Source organism: Platichthys flesus, chromosome 22 (genome assembly GCF_949316205.1).
Source record: "Platichthys flesus chromosome 22, fPlaFle2.1, whole genome shotgun sequence".
Lineage (NCBI taxonomy): Eukaryota > Metazoa > Chordata > Actinopteri > Pleuronectiformes > Pleuronectidae > Platichthys > Platichthys flesus.
In genome coordinates this window covers 11,136,001-11,159,220 of record NC_084966.1, presented here as the reverse complement: position 1 = coordinate 11,159,220, position 23,220 = coordinate 11,136,001, and the positions used below count along the sequence as shown (strand labels likewise).

General features: G+C 42.7%; 6 protein-coding genes across 6 annotated transcripts; 2 read left to right on the top strand and 4 right to left on the bottom strand.

Moving 5' to 3' along the window:
• Window positions 1-263: 263 nt before the first annotated feature.
• On the top strand, window positions 264-674 carry LOC133933479 (histone H3). The gene has a single exon (XM_062380610.1). It carries the CDS (start codon window positions 264-266, stop codon window positions 672-674), a length of 411 nt encoding a protein of 136 aa, XP_062236594.1.
• A 2,257-nt stretch (window positions 675-2,931) lies between these two features.
• Window positions 2,932-3,527, bottom strand: LOC133933531 (histone H2B-like). Its single transcript, XM_062380664.1, has one exon. The coding sequence runs from the start codon at window positions 3,525-3,527 to the stop codon at window positions 3,153-3,155; it is 375 nt and encodes a 124-aa protein (XP_062236648.1). The 3' UTR covers window positions 2,932-3,152.
• Window positions 3,528-13,538: 10,011 nt separating this feature from the next.
• On the bottom strand, window positions 13,539-14,448 carry LOC133933893 (histone H2A, sperm-like; the record flags this gene model as incomplete). Its single annotated transcript, XM_062381131.1, has 2 exons — window positions 14,418-14,448; window positions 13,539-13,897 (listed from the first exon to the last, which is right to left on the bottom strand). Coding segments are annotated over exons 1-2 (390 nt in total), but the record flags the coding sequence as incomplete, so codon positions are not given.
• A 2,159-nt stretch (window positions 14,449-16,607) lies between these two features.
• On the bottom strand, window positions 16,608-16,994 carry LOC133933495 (histone H2A-like). The gene has a single exon (XM_062380625.1). The coding sequence runs from the start codon at window positions 16,992-16,994 to the stop codon at window positions 16,608-16,610; it is 387 nt and encodes a 128-aa protein (XP_062236609.1).
• A 300-nt stretch (window positions 16,995-17,294) lies between these two features.
• On the top strand, window positions 17,295-17,705 carry LOC133933473 (histone H3). Its single transcript, XM_062380604.1, has one exon. It carries the CDS (start codon window positions 17,295-17,297, stop codon window positions 17,703-17,705), a length of 411 nt encoding a protein of 136 aa, XP_062236588.1.
• A 2,466-nt stretch (window positions 17,706-20,171) lies between these two features.
• Window positions 20,172-20,550, bottom strand: LOC133933533 (histone H2B-like). Its single transcript, XM_062380666.1, has one exon. The coding sequence runs from the start codon at window positions 20,548-20,550 to the stop codon at window positions 20,176-20,178; it is 375 nt and encodes a 124-aa protein (XP_062236650.1). The 3' UTR covers window positions 20,172-20,175.
• Window positions 20,551-23,220: the final 2,670 nt, after the last annotated feature.

The following is a 23,220-nucleotide window of genomic DNA, read 5'->3' as shown; positions in this document are numbered from 1 at the left end:
AACTGCGGTGGAGAGCATGATCACTCCCCTATATATACGCGGATCGCGCGGGACGGTTCATGCCAGACCAACCAGAATAGAAGCCTCTAGCAGAGCAGCGGGGGATGGTCGACACTTTTGTCGAACAAGCAGACAGTACCCGAGGAGGAGCCTATCCCCGATCTGAAGCAGCGTCACCAATTCAGGGCTGGCTTCGCGGTTTAAAAGCAGAGTGTCTCTGTACAGCTTCACTCTTTCTCCCGATCGCAGAGAAAAGCAACAAAATGGCAAGAACCAAGCAGACCGCCCGTAAATCCACCGGAGGCAAAGCCCCCAGGAAGCAGCTGGCCACCAAGGCTGCGCGTAAGAGCGCCCCGGCCACCGGCGGCGTGAAGAAGCCTCACCGTTACAGGCCCGGTACCGTGGCTCTGAGAGAGATCCGTCGCTACCAGAAATCGACGGAGCTGCTGATCCGCAAGCTGCCCTTCCAGCGCCTGGTGAGAGAAATCGCTCAGGACTTCAAGACCGACCTGCGCTTCCAGAGCTCCGCTGTCATGGCTCTGCAGGAGGCCAGCGAGGCCTACCTGGTCGGCCTGTTTGAGGACACCAACCTGTGCGCCATCCACGCCAAGAGGGTTACCATCATGCCCAAGGACATCCAGCTGGCCCGCCGCATCCGCGGAGAGAGAGCTTAAACTGCTGCTGCTCCACTGACCATAACAACGGCTCTTTTAAGAGCCACTTCACTGTACTCAAGACAAAACTCCTTTGTTGCCCTGCTCGTTATAGACCGTTAATACATATAATACACTAAAGAATTGACTTCAGAGTTCAAAGTTCATATCACCATTGAAGTATAATAAATGAATTACTTTCTGTAAAGTAACTAAAGTATGTTAAAGGATATCTTTCAACAGATTTAAATATGTATCTATTCTAGTTTTACAACATTAACTGAACAGCAAAAAGAGAGTAGCATTTCATAATACTACATGAAGACAAGTTTACAGTAAAATATTTGTTACATTATTAGCTCTGCAAATAATACACGTTGGAAAGTATGCAAGCTAAGACCTGGCCTGCTATAAATCTAATCATTAATATTGCTACTTCACTTCATCTTAATCCAAACCATGGTCAGAGCTGCAATGAAATAAAGTATTTATTTGAAATGAGATGACCTAGCCTTTTCTGAGAAACCGATCTACTCGGTACAAACATTTATTAAACAGCACAAGTTCTGTAAAATGTTGTCCCTGGTAAAACACTCCAACTGTTTGGAAAGACAAACGTCCCCCAGGGATTGGAGCTCATATACACAGCCGTGAACACAATTGTTAAGATTAAGATTCATTTAATTTACTAGTCCCAAACACATGCACAGACATACAAAGGCACACTCATACAGGTAGGGAAATTTAATCTCTGCTTTTGACAGAGCACTGAGCGAACATGTGTGGCGCTCGGGGAGCAGATGTTGGGGGAGTAAGGTGCCTTTGTTAAGGGGCACTAGACAGGGTAGGCAGACTCTTGGATTTTTGGACAGATCAATCCAGGTTCGTCTTTTTGTTGTCTCTCCTTGGAGTCGAGCCAGAGACCTTCTCTGCCCATAATCCAAGTTTCTGCCACTAGACCACCGCCTCTCCCCGTTGTAACAGTTGCAGTACAGTCATTCATCAACAGGACATTTATACCCCACTGATATAGACTCGGAGGGAAAAGATGAAGTACTACTGAATGCTGTAAAGACATGTCACTAGTATCAGGCTGCTATCCTCTCACTGCAATTACATTTGCATTGATGCATCTTACAAACAGAAACATTGATTTCCAAGGAAATCATATCATTGTCCTTTCCCCACTCATTTCTCTCCTAAAAAAGTTCAAAAGCACCACAGCTCCACCAAAACCTGTTTCCCAGCTGCTTCAAATGTTTGTTCAGAAAAACTGGGTGAAAAAAAGCACCTACTGATGATCCCTTCGTAATAAAATCAAGTAATTGTGCAGGCAGCAAACACTCTGCTGTAGGCCGAGGCTCCTGGTGAAGTTGAGCCAGACTTCCTATCAGAGTCAATATTCACTTCAAGCAAGGATTAAATTAATATTGTGGCACATTTCTCTCATTTAACGCAAAAAGTCAACAGGTTGTATCATTTAGTTTGTAGAATATGTTTTTTGCTTTACTGGAATATGCTTTGTCTCTGCTGTCTGACGTGGTAAATACCAACTTTGGCTTTTCACATTAACACTAGGAGAGATGTTTGTGTATATTATTTTCGTCATTATTTGTATAAAATAATCATTAAAACATGAAAAATGTTTTTGAAAAACTATTTGTCTGGTGAGTGTTAGATCTCAGTCAACCTGTCCATGTGTTACCAAAAAAATATTCATATTAAAAATGAAGGCTTTAGTGTCAACAAACACACTGTTTCCAGAATGTACACATTTGTGAAGTATTTGAAAGTGTTTTTGTAGATTGCTGTGGGTAAATAGTAGCATGTCAAAATATTATTTTAACCATTCAAAAATACCTTATTAATGTAGTACTTCATGAAAAACTTGAAATTTACCATTAAATTGCATTTTTTTCTGTCATAATTTATTTAAAATTATACTTATTACAATTTGAGGATAACAGGAGGGCTACGGGAGAAAAAATATTTGTTTGACCACTGTTTTACACTCAATATTCACAGAGTAGTAAGCACACAAGGTATATTTGTCAAGATTGATAATACTGTAAACTACTTTGGAGAATGAATTCCTCTGACCTTCAGGTCACAGCCATGTCTCGGCATCCACACATGACTGTGTTGTTCCTCAATGTCCTCTGACTTTGAGGAACAATGACTTCATACGCTTCTTTAACTATTCCAATTATAACCACCAGGGGGGAAAAAACACCTCATGAACAACACAGATCACTGCTTTGACAAAGGACAACACGCCCTGCAGTGGAAAACTGCAATTGGATTTAAAAACAATTATTTTCAAATGTAGAGATTATGCAGGATATCTCTCTTCAATTGTATTAACAATGTTATATTATCAGTTAAAAGTGGCTGTTTAAATATTGATGGACATCTCGGTAGAGTCAGGACAGTTTGTCTCTATAGAGAAAGTGTGTGGCTCTTAAAAGAGCCGTTGGTTTGAGGTCTCCGCAGAGTGGTTTACTTGGAACTGGTGTATTTGGTCACGGCCTTGGTGCCCTCAGACACGGCGTGTTTAGCCAGCTCCCCGGGCAGCAGCAGGCGGACGGCGGTCTGAATCTCCCTGGAGGTGATGGTGGAGCGCTTGTTGTAATGAGCCAGACGAGAGGCCTCACCGGCGATGCGCTCGAAGATGTCGCTCACGAAGGAGTTCATGATGCCCATGGCCTTGGAGGAGATCCCAGTGTCGGGGTGGACCTGCTTCAGCACCTTGTACACGTAGATGGCGTAGCTCTCCTTCCTGGACTTTCTCCTCTTCTTTCCGCCCTTACCGGGGGCCTTCGCCACCGCTTTCTTGGAGCCCTTCTTGGGCGCGGGCTTCGCTACGTCAGGCATTGTCACGAGATTTTTTCGTTCAAATGAATACAGACGTTGCTGGCCAGGCTGTATTTGAACATATCACATGTAAATCAGTGTGTGCCGTTCCCTCTCTGTCATTGGCTGAATGTGGAGTGCCAGTGTAACAGCACGGGGGAGTGTCTCCATGTTCATGAGTCCATTATTCTGCTGCCGACAGAGGTTGAACTGTTCAGCTCAACTGGAACATTTGGGGTGTTGAGAACTTTAAGATGTCCCTGAAACTTATTAGGATTTATGTTAGTATCACATAAGTATCATTAAAAACAATCTAAACCAAAGAAACCTGATAAATGCACAGCTCTAAATGATAGAATATGTGGGAAATATGTAGCCCTGACACGGTGACTTTTGGTGACTTTTGGTCTAATGGTCACAGTGAAACACACAGTCAGTTCAACTTCAGGTTCATCGACCTGTCCATTTAGGAAGCCCAAGTGATTGTGAATGAATTTCACCGGTTTTGGTGCAAATGAAAGTGACAATAAGTGCAATAAAGAGGCAAAGGCAAGACCACAACAGAAAGGGAACAGTTTTATTTGTGCTGGCCATTGACATTTGCTCTCTCCTCATCCTTCCCGACTGAATCTTCTGAAGTTTCGTGCTCTGCTAGTGTCCGTGTCACTACCTGTAGCATGAGGCGGTGCCTGAAGTCCTTTCAGGTAGCAGAGATAATCTAGCTCCTCCAGGATAGAACATCCAAACGTGCAGGAGCAAGAAGGTTTGTTGTGTGCCGTAGAAGAGCATCAACCCATCAGCAGAACCGGTATCGTCTCCTTTGTGCGTGGAACATATACAGGTGTAGCTGGCCACTGGGGAACCGCCCTGCCAAAGAAAAGAAGGGAAAAAGATGATTGTGATAAATTTGGCACGTGTTTATTATAATCGTCATTATTTGTAATTTATTAAATTAGACAAATTCTATAGAAACGTGGTCCTGCCTGCTGCCTCTGAATAGTATAGTCCAATTAGCTTCAACGTCACGACCTGTTTAATAGAGTACAGGGAGATTTCAGCCGGTTAAAAGTCGCCAACATCACTCTGATAGACTTTCATAATAACACGTTGTCTTTCAAAGTGCAGGCACTGCAATCCCAGACAGCACACACTCACAGAGGCCCTGGGGGCCCCACTTACTCGCTCAGAACAACACAGTGATACGTGAGGAGCGTTACCATGAACAATCTGGTAAGGGACTTTGTTGAAGAACAGTGGACACAACATCTGATTACACAACCAATCAAGTGGTGTGTTTTGTTTGAGTGTATTGCAATCGTGTCTCCATTAGCCAGTGAGTAAGTCAATAGGTCAGTCAGTCAGGGTCCAGAAGGCTTCAGTGTAAGGCCCTTACCAAACTCCCGAGGTACGAGGGAACGTCAGTGTCTAACGGACGCTGTGGTGTGCACGTAGAGGACCACTCGTGTGTTCTTCATAGCAGCAAATGAAGATATGTGAATTAAGATATGCACTTAATGGCTGTGTGTCTGTGTGTATATATTTATGTGTGCGTTCGGATATGTGTGTGAGTGTCTGTGTATTCATGTTAATGTCTGTTTGTTAACCTATTTGAATTAAAATACAAGTCAGATAATGTAAGTAACATGATGAATTTATTTAACTTGGCCAACATTTCTTTTTTCTTGTCTCGCCACTCTCCCCACGTGCTTGACTGAAAGATAGAATGAGTAATGTCCACTTCACTTCCTTAAATTGTGGTCAGATTGTTGTTTATTTTATAGTGATGCTGTTACAGGGGGTGACTTATTTTCACCTACGCCTCAACATCCGTTCAAAGCAACAAACTGGTGAGGTGCAGCACCTAATCAAACAGCTCTGTCCCTGGTCCTTTTTAATTACACTCTGATATTTAACTTAGTGTTCAACTGATCAAGTTGATGCAGCTACAGAGCTCATTTTCAAAACTCAGAACAGATCAGAATCTGCAATAAAACCGGAGAAGCTGAGCTACTGGAAAACAAAGCTTCTGACAGGACATGTAGGAGAGTTCAACTGGTAGTGGACGTTGTTCCAGTTCACATATCTGGAGAGCAGTTCTATCTGTTGGCTGCCTGGTGTTACTACAGTATATATACACACATATACATGTGTATAAAGAGATAACAGTTTAATATTAACTGTTTTTAAGGGTCACTTCTACGTTTAGAAATTAAAAGAGGAATCTACGATTAGTAATTGTTATGTGATGTTTTGATATTAAATAACTTTGAAATCTTGACATTGTAAGACATCTACTCGGAGAACGACTTGTTGTTATGCAGAGGATGTGAGCTCTCATTGACTCGGTGTGTGGCTCTTAAAAGAGCCGTTGTGTTGTTGAGCTGTTGGAAAGTGAGTTTATCCGCCGAAGCCGTAGAGAGTGCGGCCCTGTCTCTTCAGAGCATACACCACGTCCATGGCGGTGACGGTCTTCCTCTTGGCGTGCTCGGTGTAGGTGACAGCATCGCGGATCACGTTCTCCAGGAAAACCTTCAACACGCCGCGGGTCTCCTCGTAGATCAGACCGGAGATACGCTTCACTCCGCCACGGCGAGCCAGGCGGCGGATGGCGGGCTTGGTAATGCCCTGGATGTTATCACGGAGAACTTTGCGGTGACGCTTTGCGCCTCCTTTACCGAGCCCCTTTCCTCCCTTTCCTCGTCCAGACATCTTTCTTCAGTAAGATGAGATCTAGTCAATGCACTGCTACGCGGAAACACAGCTACTCATAGCCAGAATGAGGACCTATTAGAAGACAGAGGCAGCCGTCTTCCTCCTCTGTGGATTCTCATGGCCGCTGATAAATACGTCTATGGTGCGCTAGCGCCTCCACAGGTGTGGATGTAGGACGGCAGATATTAAAGTCTGACACTTTCTCAGTTTTGTGTAGCAGTAGGACTGTAGCACGTTTCCATCCAGTAGGAATAGTGCCGGTGAAAAAGGCTTGGTTAGAAATAAGAGTATCATTAGGACTGATTGTGGAAGTACTTAGTCAAAGTATGAATATTGAGCAGCCTTGAATGAAAAACAATGGTCACACAAAGACTCAGCTCACAATGTCTCACTTAGCCCTCCTGTTAGTCTCACATTGAAATAGTTTATCCTTTGAGTCCTTTGGACCCCAGCTATTAAAACCCTCCATAACATTATTGGAATACAAATTGTAACCTAAGTGACCAAGTATGTAACCAAGTATGGTTTGTGTGTTTGTTAACTACTTAAATAGCTTTTAATCTAAAACACAACCCCCAACCAAACGTGTTAGTGCAGTGTCCAGCAGTGTAAGCACTTGATGCTTGTGTGGAACTGTTTTTGAAAGTGTTATGGACATTTATTATAAGTCCGGGCTGACAGTGTGACTATGTTCACCTTTCATTTTGCATCATTGGATACTGACCAGTTTTAAAAGCACCTCATGTATGCTTGAAAGTGTTGTTGATTACAATCTGACATTCTGCTGGATTCTGTTTTACTATATTCATCTGGTTTTGTTTGCAGATATGGACATTGAATAAAATGGTCATGGTTTTGTGGGGGCATCCTTAACATTGTATTTTCATCCCCCGTAACCTGTAGCCGTCCACAACGACGGGGAGCTTGTCAACATGTTGGTTTATCCCGAATATGAGAAGAGCCGGCCTGGTCTAATTTCAACAAGTATTTACTAATATGACGCCTTGTGAGTCTTCAGTAAGCATGCACCATCTCCAGACAAAACAACGCCTTGCCTATCTGCCCTCCTGAAGCTGGGCCAGCTGCATGAACTCTGTGTGGAAGCTAAGGGAGGTATGCTTTAATATAAAAAGTTAAGTATGAGAACAAGTAAAAGTACAGCGTAATGAATGTCACAGATTCAAAGTTCTCACAGTAGGCCTTATTAGACAGCTGCAAGTTTGAACAGCGATGTGACGCACACACATTTGAACCAGCTTCCACATTAACACTAAGCAGCAAAGGTTACTAAAAGTCACCGTGTGAGGGCTACATATTTCCCACATATTCTTCCCAAACTGCCCCTACCCCCACCCCCGTCTAACAAACTGCTTTTGTTTAAAGTTGACTTTCAGAGCCATCTCCACAGACACGCACACATGCATAGTAAAGATTTCAGTCTTAACAAGCTCAACAAACTTCTGGGCAGAGTGACCATCTCTCAAATTTGTCTTTGCTATCGTACCTTTGATTCATGATTTAAAAACGATGAGATCAACAACAACACTGTTATTTTGGTTATGCCATGGGCTTGGATGGGGTTGAGTGAAGGTTTTTTTTTTTTTTTTTTTAATCATTGTTAGCATTTAAAGCATTATGTGTAATAGTGTTTTTATATAAAGTAATATGTAATTAAAGTCTGTTTGAATGGTTAAAATGACATGTTTACATTCTACAATGTACACAAACACTTTCACATACTGCACACGTGTGTACATTCTGGATAAACACAGAGTTTGTTGACACTAAGGCCTTAAATTGTAATATGAATGTGTTATTGGCTATAAAAGTCTGAGAAGACTTGATCTTTAGACCAGTAGGTAACATATTGACAGGTTAACAGAGAGTTCTCACACACGGGTCAAATCGTTTTTCACAAACGTTTGTCATGTTTAAATGATTATTTTACACAAATAATAATGATCATAATATACAAAAACATGTATCCCAGTGTTACTATGATGAGCAAAAGTTTGTATTTACTAAGTAGAGAAATTCTCAAACTAATTTACAGCTTAAACATTTTCTGGAAATTAAATGATGTAACCTGTTTACTTTTGGTGTTAAATGAGAGAAATGTGCCCCAATATTAATTTAATCCTTGCTTGAGGTGAATATTGACAAATTGAACATGGATATGAAATGTAGCCCTACTTCTATAATGACTCTCAAGCTTCCTCAGGATGAAAAATTCACGGCTCTGATAGGAAGTCTGGCTCAACTTCACCAGGAGCCTCGGCCATCAGCGGTGTGTTTGCTGCCTGCACAATTACTTGACTTTATTACTAAGAGATCCTCAACAGGTGCTTGTTTTCACTCGGTGTCTCTGAACAAACATGTGGAGCAGCTAGGAAACGGGTTTTGGTGGAGCTGTGGTGCTTTTGAACTCATTTTAGGAGAGAAACTAGTGGGAAAAGTCGCTGAGCAGCGCTGCTCACCGCGGTGAACGGGTCGTGTTCGGAGGCTCCACCGGCCAAATGCAGAGAGCATCAGAGCTCTTCATGACTTCAACATGAAGACAAATAAGTCCGCTACCTGCTTCCTCACTGTCAGCCTCCAGCACCGCTCACCCACTGAGTTTGTATTCGTTTATCAGTGAAGAGAAAACACAAGTGTCTGTGCGTTCACACTGTACACGGGAGCCACGGCTCGATTGAGTCTCCACGGTTCTCATGATGTGTTCAAGTACCGCCTCCCGATCAGGACTCTTCATCAGTCCTGTAACTCACTCCGTTAGTTCGTCGTTGATCTAAACGCAAAGAGAAAGATGGCAGAAGCCGCTCCAGCTCCAGCACCAGCCGCCGCCAAGGTTAAAGCGGCCAAGAAGAAGGTCGTGAAACCGAAGACCGCCGGCCCCAGCGTCAGTGAGCTCATCGTGAAGGCCGTGTCCGCGTCCAAGGAGCGCAGTGGCGCGTCCGTGTCCGCCCTCAAGAAGGCTCTGGCTGCCGGAGGCTACGATGTGGAGAAGAACAATTCCCGCGTCAACACCACCATCAAGAAGCTGGTTGTCAGCGGGACCCTGGTCCAGACCAAGGGAACCGGGGCCACCGGCTCGTTCAAGATGAGCAAGAAAGAGGCAGTGAAGAAGGCCGCTCCCAAAGCCAAGAAGCCCGCCGCCAAGAAACCCGCAGTGGCTAAAAAGCCCAAGTCGGCGGGAGCCATGAAGCCAGCAGCCGCTAAAAAGTCCCCGAAGAAGGTGGCTAAACCAGCAGCGGCCAAGAAGCCCACCAAGAGCCCCAAGAAAATGGCGAAGAGCCCCAAGAAAGTGGCGAAGACTCCCAAGAAGGTGACGAAGAGCCCCAAGAAGGTGGTGAAAAAGGCGCCTGCTGCCAAGAAGTCCCCCGCGAAGAAGGTCGCCAAACCCAAAGCGAAGAAGCCAAGAAGAAGTGATCTGTCCTCACTGTGAAACATGTCCATCCTGGTAAAAGGCTCTTTTAAGAGCCACACACGTCTTTCCACAAAGAGCTGTTTCCTCATCATTCATCACCACTGTCCATAAATATGTAGAGACAGAGTTCTTAACTACAGGGAGTCTAGATAGATTGAGCAATATTAGATGTCATCTTACAATGTTCAGATTAAGAAGTTAGTAAATATCAAAACATCAAATATTATAAAACATGGCTTTAAACTCTGTGAAGGAGTAGCCTACTCCTACCTACACACATGCATCATGTAACATGATGTTCAGCAATATCGTCATTACTTCATATACCATACTTTTTAAACATTAGAAATATAATTAGGAAACAGACACTGATTATTCTGCACTTTGTGTAGATTTTTTGTTTTTTTATGAACACCAGAAGAATCTCAATCCTGTAATTCTGAATGCTGAGATGGCGAGCAGAACCCAGACCGTGGATGCAGTGTGGCCAACTGTATGATCCAGATTGAACCTGATCGCTTATCCAGAAGACATCAGACCCCAGTACTGCCCGTCAGGTAGACAGGTAGTACTGAGTTTAGAGACATAAAGACCCGGACCAGAACGGAACCAGTGAATCTTCAAGCACACACTACACTGGGAACTGAATATATACACACACATTGAAAGGACAGTTATTTTATGAGAATACATCATTTATTGTGTTTGTATTATGTTATACTGTTTTATATTGTGATTGTTTGGTTGATTTTTTCAATAAATTGGTAATTTGTTCAACTAGTTCTTTGACATAAACTAGTACTCAATGATAATATATATATATATATATATATATATATATATATATATATATATATATATATATATTATTGTTGATACTAGATACTAGAACCACTTATCTGGGTCTAGTATTAGAAAAAAGCACTAAATATCGACATCAATTCCTATATATATATATATATATATATATATATATATATATATATATATATGTATATAATATAAATAATAACAATAACAATAATAAACACATATTTCTTATAATTACCCTGATGGTAATAGGTTATTTCATCTCTTTTATATGTAAGTCAATCTTACGTGCTGTTCTTTCATATTTAGTCAATTGTACCTGTTGCTCCTTTATAAGTTAGTCAAATAATCAAATAGCCTATGGTATCAAAGGAGCCAATTATCTATGTGACATGACAGCATCATAGGATCAAATTATCTAAGGATATGATCTTTGAATTGATTTGAACAGTGTTAGGTAATATATATATTACATATAATTATCAATAATAACAATAATAAAACAAATATTTCACAATCACTCTCACTCCTCCTTTTCTTACTATAGCAGCTCCCCTCATGTTCCCATCTCCATTGTTTGTATACACATCTCCCATCTATTCATTCTGCACTTCTCTCATTTGGATTTCAAATCACTGTGTTCCTTGTAAACATATGTCATAATTACTCATCCTATATATCTGATGTATTTTGTTTTTCAGCCCCCTGGTATTTAATGAAATTAGTGTTAGCATTATTAGTATTCTTGTTTTCAATCTTTATTCTTACTCTTACTTTTCTTATTCATCCTCATTTGCCTCTCTGTGTTCTGTCTTTTCCTTATTGGTGTTACTTTTTCCATTAATTCCATGTCTGTTTCAGATCCTGGCGACATAGACGTTGCCTAGGGATGTTCAGCGATATCGCCATTACTTTATATACCATACTTTTTAAAGAGTCTGCCTTAGTTGTTATATTTATCGTTTTACCTCGTGTCTTTCCTTGCTAAATAGAAAAGTGACAGCTGCTTAGAAAAATGACAATTCCAGCCTCACATCATGTAACCATACTGTGCTGTAGTAACCTCAGGCAGCCAACAGATGGAGCTGCTCTCCAAATGATGTGAACCTGAGTAAAGTCCACTACCAGAAGAACTCTCTTCCATGTTCTGTCCGAAGCTTTGTTTTCCAGTAGCTCAGCTTCTCCTGCTTTATTGCAGCTACTTGTTTGAGTCATAGAAATGAGCTCTGTAGCTGCATCAACTTGATCAGTGTCTGTCATTAAACTAAAGTATTGGTGAACTGTCATCAGACACTGCAACACCAACAGAGGGAAAGTCACAAAGTTACATTTACTAACAGGGAGTAGAGAGTTTTTCCAGGTGATGTTTTGCTCAGCTTTATGATTTAAACACCAAGTAAATGTTTCAGCTTATAATTAAAATATACTATCTCAAGACCAACATTACAACCTTCGCTCACCTGATGAGGCCACAGCTATTTGAGGTCACTGAAGAAGACTCTGAGACGTCGTCGAAAGCTCAGCAAACAAGTGGAGGTCTTGGTTGAACTGATCCAGAGTCCTGCTCCTCTGGGGAAAAAGAGTAAACTTCAGTGCTCAACACGTTTATTGAGGAATCCAAACCATTCAGATGGTGACAGAGCTCCATGCACTGTCACACCAGAAGAATCACAGGAGAAAATGTATACAATAATAATAATGATGGCTGAGTTCCATTTAGCTGCTCCACTTCAATGGTCCTGGTGTTGTGAATGCTGGATAACTGTCATGTGTACTGGGGCACTTTAATACAACAGAGGACCTGGTCAATGTTTTGAATGAAAACCTGTCTCATGTGAAACACGTCTATAATCCCACAAGTGACCGGACACACAGCACCTAACTTTTAAAAGCAGATTTTACAGATTAAGCAAAGGTACCAGAGTGATTGTTTCTGACTACATTACTATCTTATGATAGTTTGTAAGATGTTTAACCAATAGCTCTCTTTACTTCTCACCCTATATTTGCAGAATGACAAATGTAAAGAGCGTTAAAATTGCATTAAATCTGTTCTACCCACACTAGTTTCTATTTCATTGGGAAGATAGTATGTGTTGTTTTTGCATTCATACCGTCCATCATGAGAGATGTATGCCATGGATCCATGAACCTTAGACGTACTGAAATTTGAAGTGTGTATCTTTTATATTTAAACTTCCATATGAGTGATGGTTTCCTCACCAGGTGACACAAACATCTGACACAGAATGAACCATACCAATGAATACATATTGAATGCTAGTGGCCTGCAGAGGGTGGTGAAAACTGCCCAACACATCACTGGTTCCTCACTCCCCACCATTGAGGCTGTCCAGAGCAAGAGATGTCTGCGAGGGCTCGCAGCATTGTCAAGGGCAGCTCACAACCCAGCCACAGACTGTTTGCCCACCTCCCTTCTGGGAGACGCTACAGGGTCCTCCGTTCCCGGACCAGCAGGTCCAGGAACAGCTTCATCCCTGTGGCTGTCACCCTGCTAAACTCTGCACCACAGTAAAAGCAGCTGCCCCGCACCACACACAGCTCCTCCAGTGACTATACTTCCCTCCTCCACCCTGGCTTGGACTGCCACCCACCGTCCTCCAACCATTAAACATTTGCACTAGACTGCTACTTATTTTTTTTGTTTACTACTGTATAATCCCACCAATAGTGTATTCATATTCATATATATTGATCTTGCTCATAGTATATTCATCGTTCTTATATAATAAAATACCTCTTAATACTGCTCTATTCCATATATATTTATTACTGTACATATCTTATGTATTTACAAATTTTACTTCACATTTTCCGTTTTTTTAAAATTTGCACATTACTCTGCACTTTTACTGCCTTTATTGCACTTCTGGTTATATATAAGCACTTCTACTGTGCAATGAGATTAAAGTTGAATCTAATATAATCTAAAAATGACTTGTGCGTGTGCTTTAAATTGATGGGTGATATGAGGAGTTTTGTTCTTCAGAGGTGAGTGTGTGGCTCTTAAAAGAGCCTTTGTGTCGTTGGTTTCCAGCAGCTTTGCTTTACTTGGACTTGGGGGCCTTCTCGGTCTTCTTGGGCAGAAGAACAGCCTGGATGTTGGGCAGCACGCCGCCCTGAGCGATGGTCACTCCGCCCAGGAGTTTGTTGAGCTCCTCGTCGTTGCGGACGGCCAGCTGCAGGTGGCGGGGGATGATACGGCTCTTCTTGTTGTCGCGGGCGGCGTTTCCAGCCAGCTCCAGGATCTCAGCGGTGAGGTACTCCAGCACAGCCGCCAGGTAGACGGGGGCGCCGGCACCAACGCGATGTGCGTAGTTGCCTTTACGCAGCAGTCTGTGAACACGACCGACGGGGAACTGGAGCCCAGCGCGGGAAGAGCGAGTCTTTGCCTTCGCTCTGGCCTCATATATCAAATAGCCTATGGTATCAAAGGAGCCAATTATCTATGTGACATGACAGCATCATAGGATCAAATTATCTAAGGATATGATCTTTGAATTGATTTGAACAGTGTTAGGTAATATATATATTACATATAATTATCAATAATAACAATAATAAAACAAATATTTCACAATCACTCTCACTCCTCCTTTTCTTACTATAGCAGCTCCCCTCATGTTCCCATCTCCATTGTTTGTATACACATCTCCCATCTATTCATTCTGCACTTCTCTCATTTGGATTTCAAATCACTGTGTTCCTTGTAAACATATGTCATAATTACTCATCCTATATATCTGATGTATTTTGTTTTTCAGCCCCCTGGTATTTAATGAAATTAGTGTTAGCATTATTAGTATTCTTGTTTTCAATCTTTATTCTTACTCTTACTTTTCTTATTCATCCTCATTTGCCTCTCTGTGTTCTGTCTTTTCCTTATTGGTGTTACTTTTTCCATTAATTCCATGTCTGTTTCAGATCCTGGCGACATAGACTTTGCCTAGGGATGTTCAGCGATATCGCCATTACTTTATATACCATACTTTTTAAAGAGTCTGCCTTAGTTGTTATATTTATCGTTTTACCTCGTGTCTTTCCTTGCTAAATAGAAAAGTGACAGCTGCTTAGAAAAATGACAATTCCAGCCTCACATCATGTAACCATACTGTGCTGTAGTAACCTCAGGCAGCCAACAGATGGAGCTGCTCTCCAAATGATGTGAACCTGAGTAAAGTCCACTACCAGAAGAACTCTCTTCCATGTTCTGTCCGAAGCTTTGTTTTCCAGTAGCTCAGCTTCTCCTGCTTTATTGCAGCTACTTGTTTGAGTCATAGAAATGAGCTCTGTAGCTGCATCAACTTGATCAGTGTCTGTCATTAAACTAAAGTATTGGTGAACTGTCATCAGACACTGCAACACCAACAGAGGGAAAGTCACAAAGTTACATTTACTAACAGGGAGTAGAGAGTTTTTCCAGGTGATGTTTTGCTCAGCTTTATGATTTAAACACCAAGTAAATGTTTCAGCTTATAATTAAAATATACTATCTCAAGACCAACATTACAACCTTCGCTCACCTGATGAGGCCACAGCTATTTGAGGTCACTGAAGAAGACTCTGAGACGTCGTCGAAAGCTCAGCAAACAAGTGGAGGTCTTGGTTGAACTGATCCAGAGTCCTGCTCCTCTGGGGAAAAAGAGTAAACTTCAGTGCTCAACACGTTTATTGAGGAATCCAAACCATTCAGATGGTGACAGAGCTCCATGCACTGTCACACCAGAAGAATCACAGGAGAAAATGTATACAATAATAATAATGATGGCTGAGTTCCATTTAGCTGCTCCACTTCAATGGTCCTGGTGTTGTGAATGCTGGATAACTGTCATGTGTACTGGGGCACTTTAATACAACAGAGGACCTGGTCAATGTTTTGAATGAAAACCTGTCTCATGTGAAACACGTCTATAATCCCACAAGTGACCGGACACACAGCACCTAACTTTTAAAAGCAGATTTTACAGATTAAGCAAAGGTACCAGAGTGATTGTTTCTGACTACATTACTATCTTATGATAGTTTGTAAGATGTTTAACCAATAGCTCTCTTTACTTCTCACCCTATATTTGCAGAATGACAAATGTAAAGAGCGTTAAAATTGCATTAAATCTGTTCTACCCACACTAGTTTCTATTTCATTGGGAAGATAGTATGTGTTGTTTTTGCATTCATACCGTCCATCATGAGAGATGTATGCCATGGATCCATGAACCTTAGACGTACTGAAATTTGAAGTGTGTATCTTTTATATTTAAACTTCCATATGAGTGATGGTTTCCTCACCAGGTGACACAAACATCTGACACAGAATGAACCATACCAATGAATACATATTGAATGCTAGTGGCCTGCAGAGGGTGGTGAAAACTGCCCAACACATCACTGGTTCCTCACTCCCCACCATTGAGGCTGTCCAGAGCAAGAGATGTCTGCGAGGGCTCGCAGCATTGTCAAGGGCAGCTCACAACCCAGCCACAGACTGTTTGCCCACCTCCCTTCTGGGAGACGCTACAGGGTCCTCCGTTCCCGGACCAGCAGGTCCAGGAACAGCTTCATCCCTGTGGCTGTCACCCTGCTAAACTCTGCACCACAGTAAAAGCAGCTGCCCCGCACCACACACAGCTCCTCCAGTGACTATACTTCCCTCCTCCACCCTGGCTTGGACTGCCACCCACCGTCCTCCAACCATTAAACATTTGCACTAGACTGCTACTTATTTTTTTTGTTTACTACTGTATAATCCCACCAATAGTGTATTCATATTCATATATATTGATCTTGCTCATAGTATATTCATCGTTCTTATATAATAAAATACCTCTTAATACTGCTCTATTCCATATATATTTATTACTGTACATATCTTATGTATTTACAAATTTTACTTCACATTTTCCGTTTTTTTAAAATTTGCACATTACTCTGCACTTTTACTGCCTTTATTGCACTTCTGGTTATATATAAGCACTTCTACTGTGCAATGAGATTAAAGTTGAATCTAATATAATCTAAAAATGACTTGTGCGTGTGCTTTAAATTGATGGGTGATATGAGGAGTTTTGTTCTTCAGAGGTGAGTGTGTGGCTCTTAAAAGAGCCTTTGTGTCGTTGGTTTCCAGCAGCTTTGCTTTACTTGGACTTGGGGGCCTTCTCGGTCTTCTTGGGCAGAAGAACAGCCTGGATGTTGGGCAGCACGCCGCCCTGAGCGATGGTCACTCCGCCCAGGAGTTTGTTGAGCTCCTCGTCGTTGCGGACGGCCAGCTGCAGGTGGCGGGGGATGATACGGCTCTTCTTGTTGTCGCGGGCGGCGTTTCCAGCCAGCTCCAGGATCTCAGCGGTGAGGTACTCCAGCACAGCCGCCAGGTAGACGGGGGCGCCGGCACCAACGCGATGTGCGTAGTTGCCTTTACGCAGCAGTCTGTGAACACGACCGACGGGGAACTGGAGCCCAGCGCGGGAAGAGCGAGTCTTTGCCTTCGCTCTGGCCTTTCCGCCGGTTTTGCCTCTGCCTGACATTATGGATGTAGATTGTTTCCTAACACACGTCAAAAGAAACTGCGGTGGAGAGCATGATCACTCCCCTATATATACGCGGATCGCGCGGGACGGTTCATGCCAGACCAACCAGAATAGAAGCCTCTAGCAGAGCAGCGGGGGATGGTCGACACTTTTGTCGAACAAGCAGACAGTACCCGAGGAGGAGCCTATCCCCGATCTGAAGCAGCGTCACCAATTCAGGGCTGGCTTCGCGGTTTAAAAGCAGAGTGTCTCTGTACAGCTTCACTCTTTCTCCCGATCGCAGAGAAAAGCAACAAAATGGCAAGAACCAAGCAGACCGCCCGTAAATCCACCGGAGGCAAAGCCCCCAGGAAGCAGCTGGCCACCAAGGCTGCGCGTAAGAGCGCCCCGGCCACCGGCGGCGTGAAGAAGCCTCACCGTTACAGGCCCGGTACCGTGGCTCTGAGAGAGATCCGTCGCTACCAGAAATCGACGGAGCTGCTGATCCGCAAGCTGCCCTTCCAGCGCCTGGTGAGAGAAATCGCTCAGGACTTCAAGACCGACCTGCGCTTCCAGAGCTCCGCTGTCATGGCTCTGCAGGAGGCCAGCGAGGCCTACCTGGTCGGCCTGTTTGAGGACACCAACCTGTGCGCCATCCACGCCAAGAGGGTTACCATCATGCCCAAGGACATCCAGCTGGCCCGCCGCATCCGCGGAGAGAGAGCTTAAACTGCTGCTGCTCCACTGACCATAACAACGGCTCTTTTAAGAGCCACTTCACTGTACTCAAGACAAAACTCCTTTGTTGCCCTGCTCGTTATAGACCGTTAATACATATAATACACTAAAGAATTGACTTCAGAGTTCAAAGTTCATATCACCATTGAAGTATAATAAATTAATTACTTTCTGTAAAGTAACTAAAGTATGTTAAAGGATATCTTTCAACAGATTTAAACATGTATCTATTCTAGTTTTACAACATTAACTGAACAGCAAAAAGAGAGTAGCATTTCATAATACTACATGAAGACAAGTTTACAGTAAAATATTTGTTACATTATTAGCCCTGCAAATAATACAAGTTGGAAAGTATGCAAGCTAAGACCTGGCCTGCTATAAATCTAATCATTAATATTGCTACTTCACTTCACCTTAATCCAAACCATGGTCAGAGCTGCAATGAAATAAAGTATTTATTTGAAATGAGATAACCTAGCCTTTTCTGAGAAACCGATCTACTCGGTACAAACATTTCTTAAACAGCACAAGTTATTTAAAATGTTGTCCCTGGTAAAACACTCCAACTGTTTGGAAAGACAAACGTCCCCCAGGGATTGGAGCTCATATACACAGCCGTGAACATAATTGTTAAGATTAAGATTCATTTATTTACTAGTCCCAAACACATGCACAGACATACAAAGGCACACTCATGCAGGTAGGGAAATTTAATCTTTGCCCTTGACAGAGCACTGAGTGAACATGTGTGGCGCTCGGGGAGCAGATGTTGGGGGAGTAAGGTGCCTTTGTTAAGGGGCACTAGACAGGGTAGGCAGACTCTTGGATTTTTGGACAGATCAATCCAGGTTCGTCTTTTTGTTGTCTCTCCGTGGAGTCGACCCAGAGACCTTCTCTGCCCATAATCCAAGTTTCTGCCACTAGACCACCGCCTCTCCCCGTTGTAACAGTTGCAGTACAGTCATTCATCAACAGGACATTTATACCCCACTGATATAGACTCGGAGGGAAAAGATGAAGTACTACTGAATGCTGTAAAGACATGTCACTAGTATCAGGCTGCTATCCTCTCACTGCAATTACATTCGCATTGATGCATCTTACAAACAGAAACATTGATTTCCAAGGAAACCATATCATTGTCCTTTCCCCACTCATTTCTCTCCTAAAAAAGTTCAAAAGCACCACAGCTCCACCAAAACCTGTTTCCCAGCTGCTTCAAATGTTTGTTCAGAAAAACTGGGTGAAAAAAAGCACCTACTGATGATCCCTTCGTAATAAAATCAAGTAATTGTGCAGGCAGCAAACACTCTGCTGAAGGCCGAGGCTCCTGGTGAAGTTGAGCCAGACTTCCTATCAGAGTCAATATTCACTTCAAGCAAGGATTAAATTAATATTGTGGCACATTTCTCTCATTTAACGCAAAAAGTCAACAGGTTGTATCACTTAGTTTGTAGAATATTTTTATGCCTTACTGGGATATGCTTTGTCTCTGCTGTCTGATGTAGTAAATACCAAATTTGGCTTTTCACATTAACACTAGGAGAGATGACTGTGTATATTATTTTCATCATTATTTGTATAAAATAATCATTAAAACATGAAAAATGTTTTTGAAAAACTATTTGTCTCGTGAGTGTTAGATCTCAGTCAACCTGTCCATCTGTTACCAAACAAATATTCATATTAAAAATGAAGGCTTTAGTGTCAACAAACACACTGTTTCCAGAATGTACACACTTGTTCAGTATTTGAAAGTGTTTTTGTAGATTGCTGTGGGTAAATAGTAGAATGCCAAAATATTATTTGAACCATTCAAAAATACCTTATTAATGTAGTACTTCATGAAAAGAAAAACACTTGAAATTTACACTTAAGTTACAATTTTCTGTCATAATTTATTTAAAATTAGAATTATTACAATTTGAGGATAACAGGAGGGCTAAGGGAGAAAAAATAATATTTGTTTGACCACTGTTGTACACTCAAGGTTGCTCAATATTCACAGAGTAGTAAGCACACAAGGTATATTTGTCAAGATTGATAATACTGTAAACTACTTTAGAGAATGTATTCCTCTGACTTTAAAGTCACAGTCATGTGTCGGCAACATTGTCAGAGGAGTTTGAGGAACAATGATTTCATACGCTTCTTTACAATTCCAATTACAACCACCAGGGGGGGGAAAACACCTCATGAACAACACAGATCACTGATTTGAGAAAGGACAACACGCCCTGCAGTAGAAAACTGGAATTGGATTTAAAAACAATTATTTTCAAATGTAGAAATTATGCAGGATATCTCTCTTCAATTGTATTAACAATGTTATATTATCAGTTAAAAGTGGCTGTTTGAATGTTGATGGACATCTCGGTAGAGTCAGGACGGTTTATCTCCATAGAGAAAGTGTGTGGCTCTTAAAAGAGCCGTTGGTTTGATGTCTCCGCAGAGTGGTTTACTTGGAACTGGTGTATTTGGTCACGGCCTTGGTGCCCTCAGACACGGCGTGTTTAGCCAGCTCCCCGGGCAGCAGCAGGCGGACGGCGGTCTGAATCTCCCTGGAGGTGATGGTGGAGCGCTTGTTGTAATGAGCCAGACGAGAGGCCTCACCGGCGATGCGCTCGAAGATGTCGCTCACGAAGGAGTTCATGATGCCCATGGCCTTGGAGGAGATCCCAGTGTCGGGGTGGACCTGCTTCAGCACCTTGTACACGTAGATGGCGTAGCTCTCCTTCCTGGACTTTCTCCTCTTCTTTCCGCCCTTACCGGGGGCCTTCGCCACCGCTTTCTTGGAGCCCTTCTTGGGCGCGGTCTTCGCTACTTCAGGCATTGTCACGAGATTTTTTCGTTCAAATGACTGCAGACGTTGCTGGCCAGGCTGTATTTGAACATATCACATGTAAATCATTGTGTGCCGTTCCCTCTCTGTCATTGGCTGAATGTGGAGTGCCAGTGTAACAGCACGGGGGAGTGTCTCCATGTTCATGAGGCCATTATTCTGCTGCCGACAGAGGTTGAACTGTTCAGCTCAACTGGAACATTTGGGGTGTTGAGAAATTTAAGATGTCCTTGAAACTTATTAGGATTTATGTTAGTATCACATAAGTATCATTAAAAACAATCTAAACCAAAGCAACCTGATAAATGCACAGCTCTAAATGATAGAATATGTGGGAAATATGTAGCCCTGACACGGTGACTTTTGGTGACTTTTGGTCTAATGGTCACAGTGAAACACACAGTCAGTTCAACTTCAGGTTCATCGACCTGTCCATTTAGGAAGCCCAAGTGATTGTGAATGAATTTCACCGGTTTTGGTGCAAATGAAAGTGACAATAAGTGCAATAAAGAGGCAAAAGCAAGACCACAACAGAAAGGGAACAGTTTTATACGTGCTGGCCATTGACATTTGCTCTCTCCTCATCCTTCCCGACTGAATCTTCTGAAGTTTCGTGCTCTGCTAGTGTCCGTGTCACTACCTGTAGCATGAGGCGGTGCCTGAAGTACTTTCAGGTAGCAGAGATAATCTAGCTCCTCCAGGATAGAACATCCAAACGTGCAGGAGCAAGAAGGTTTGTTGTGTGCCGTAGAAGAGCATCAACCCATCAGCAGAACCGGTATCGTCTCCTTTGTGCGTGGAAAATATACAGGTGTAGCTGGCCACTGGGGAACCGCCCTGCCAAAGAAAAGAAGGGAAAAAGATGATTGTGATAAATTTGGCACGTGTTTATTATAATCGTCATTATTTGTAAATTATTAAATTAGACAAATTCTATAGAAACGTGGTCCTGCCTGCTGCCTCTGAATAGTATAGTCCAATTAGCTTCAACGTCACGACCTGTTTAATAGAGTACAGGGAGATTTCAGCCGGTTAAAAGTCGCCAACATCACTCTGATAGACTTTCATAATAACACGTCGTCTTTCAAAGTGCAGGCACTGCAATCCCAGACAGCACACACTCACAGAGGCCCTGGGGGCCCCACTTACTCGCTCAGAACAACACAGTGATACGTGAGGAGCGTTACGTAATGTAACATGATGAATTTATTTAACTTGGCCAACATTTCTTTTTTCTTGTCTCGCCACTCTCCCCACGTGCTTGACTGAAAGATGGAATGAGTAATGTCCACTTCACTTCCTTAAATTGTGGTCAGATTGTTGTTTATTTTATAGTTATGCTGTTACAGGGGGTGACTCATTTTCACCTACGCCTCAACATCCGTTCAAAGCAACAAACTGGTGAGGTGCAGCACCTAATCAAACAGCTCTGTCCCTGGTCCTTTTTAATTACACTCTGATATTTAGCTTAGTGTTCAACTGATCAAGTTGATGCAGCTACAGAGCTCATTTTCAAAACTCAGAACAGATCAGAATCTGCAATAAAACCGGAGAAGCTGAGCTACTGGAAAACAAAGCTTCTGACAGGACATGTAGGAGAGTTCAACTGGTAGTGGACGTTGTTCCAGTTCACATATCTGGAGAACAGTTCTATCTGTTGGCTGCCTGGTGTTACTACAGTATATATACACACACACATACATGTGTATAAAGAGATAACAGTTTAATATAAACTGTTTTTAAGGGTCACTTCAACGTTTAGAAATTAAAGAGGAAACTACGATTAGTAATTGTTATGTGATGTTTTGATATTAAATAACTTTGAAATCTTGACATTGTAAGACATCTACTCAGAGAACGACTTGTTGTTGAGCAGAGGATGTGAGCTCTCATTGACTCGGTGTGTGGCTCTTAAAAGAGCCGTTGTGTTGTTGAGCTGTTGGAAAGTGAGTTTATCCGCCGAAGCCGTAGAGAGTGCGGCCCTGTCTCTTCAGAGCATACACCACGTCCATGGCGGTGACGGTCTTCCTCTTGGCGTGCTCGGTGTAGGTGACAGCATCGCGGATCACGTTCTCCAGGAAAACCTTCAACACGCCGCGGGTCTCCTCGTAGATCAGACCGGAGATACGCTTCACTCCGCCACGGCGAGCCAGGCGGCGGATGGCGGGCTTGGTAATGCCCTGGATGTTATCACGGAGAACTTTGCGGTGACGCTTTGCGCCTCCTTTACCGAGCCCCTTTCCTCCCTTTCCTCGTCCAGACATCTTTCTTCAGTAAGATGAGATCTAGTCAATGCACTGCTACGCGAAAACACAGCTATTCATAGCCAGAATGAGGACCTATTAGAAGACAGAGGCAGCCGTCTTCCTCCTCTGTGGATTCTCATGGCCGCTGATAAATACGTCTATGGTGCGCTAGCGCCTCCACAGGTGTGGATGTAGGACGGCAGATATTAAAGTCTGACACTTTCTCAGTTTTGTGTAGCAGTAGGACTGTAGCACGTTTCCATCAAGTAGGAATAGTGCCGGTGAAAAAGGCTTGGTTAGAAATAAGAGTATCATTAGGACTGATTGTGGAAGTACTTGGTCAAAGTATGAATATTGAGCAGCCTTGAATGAAAAACAATGGTCACACAAAGACTCAGCTCACGATGTCTCACTT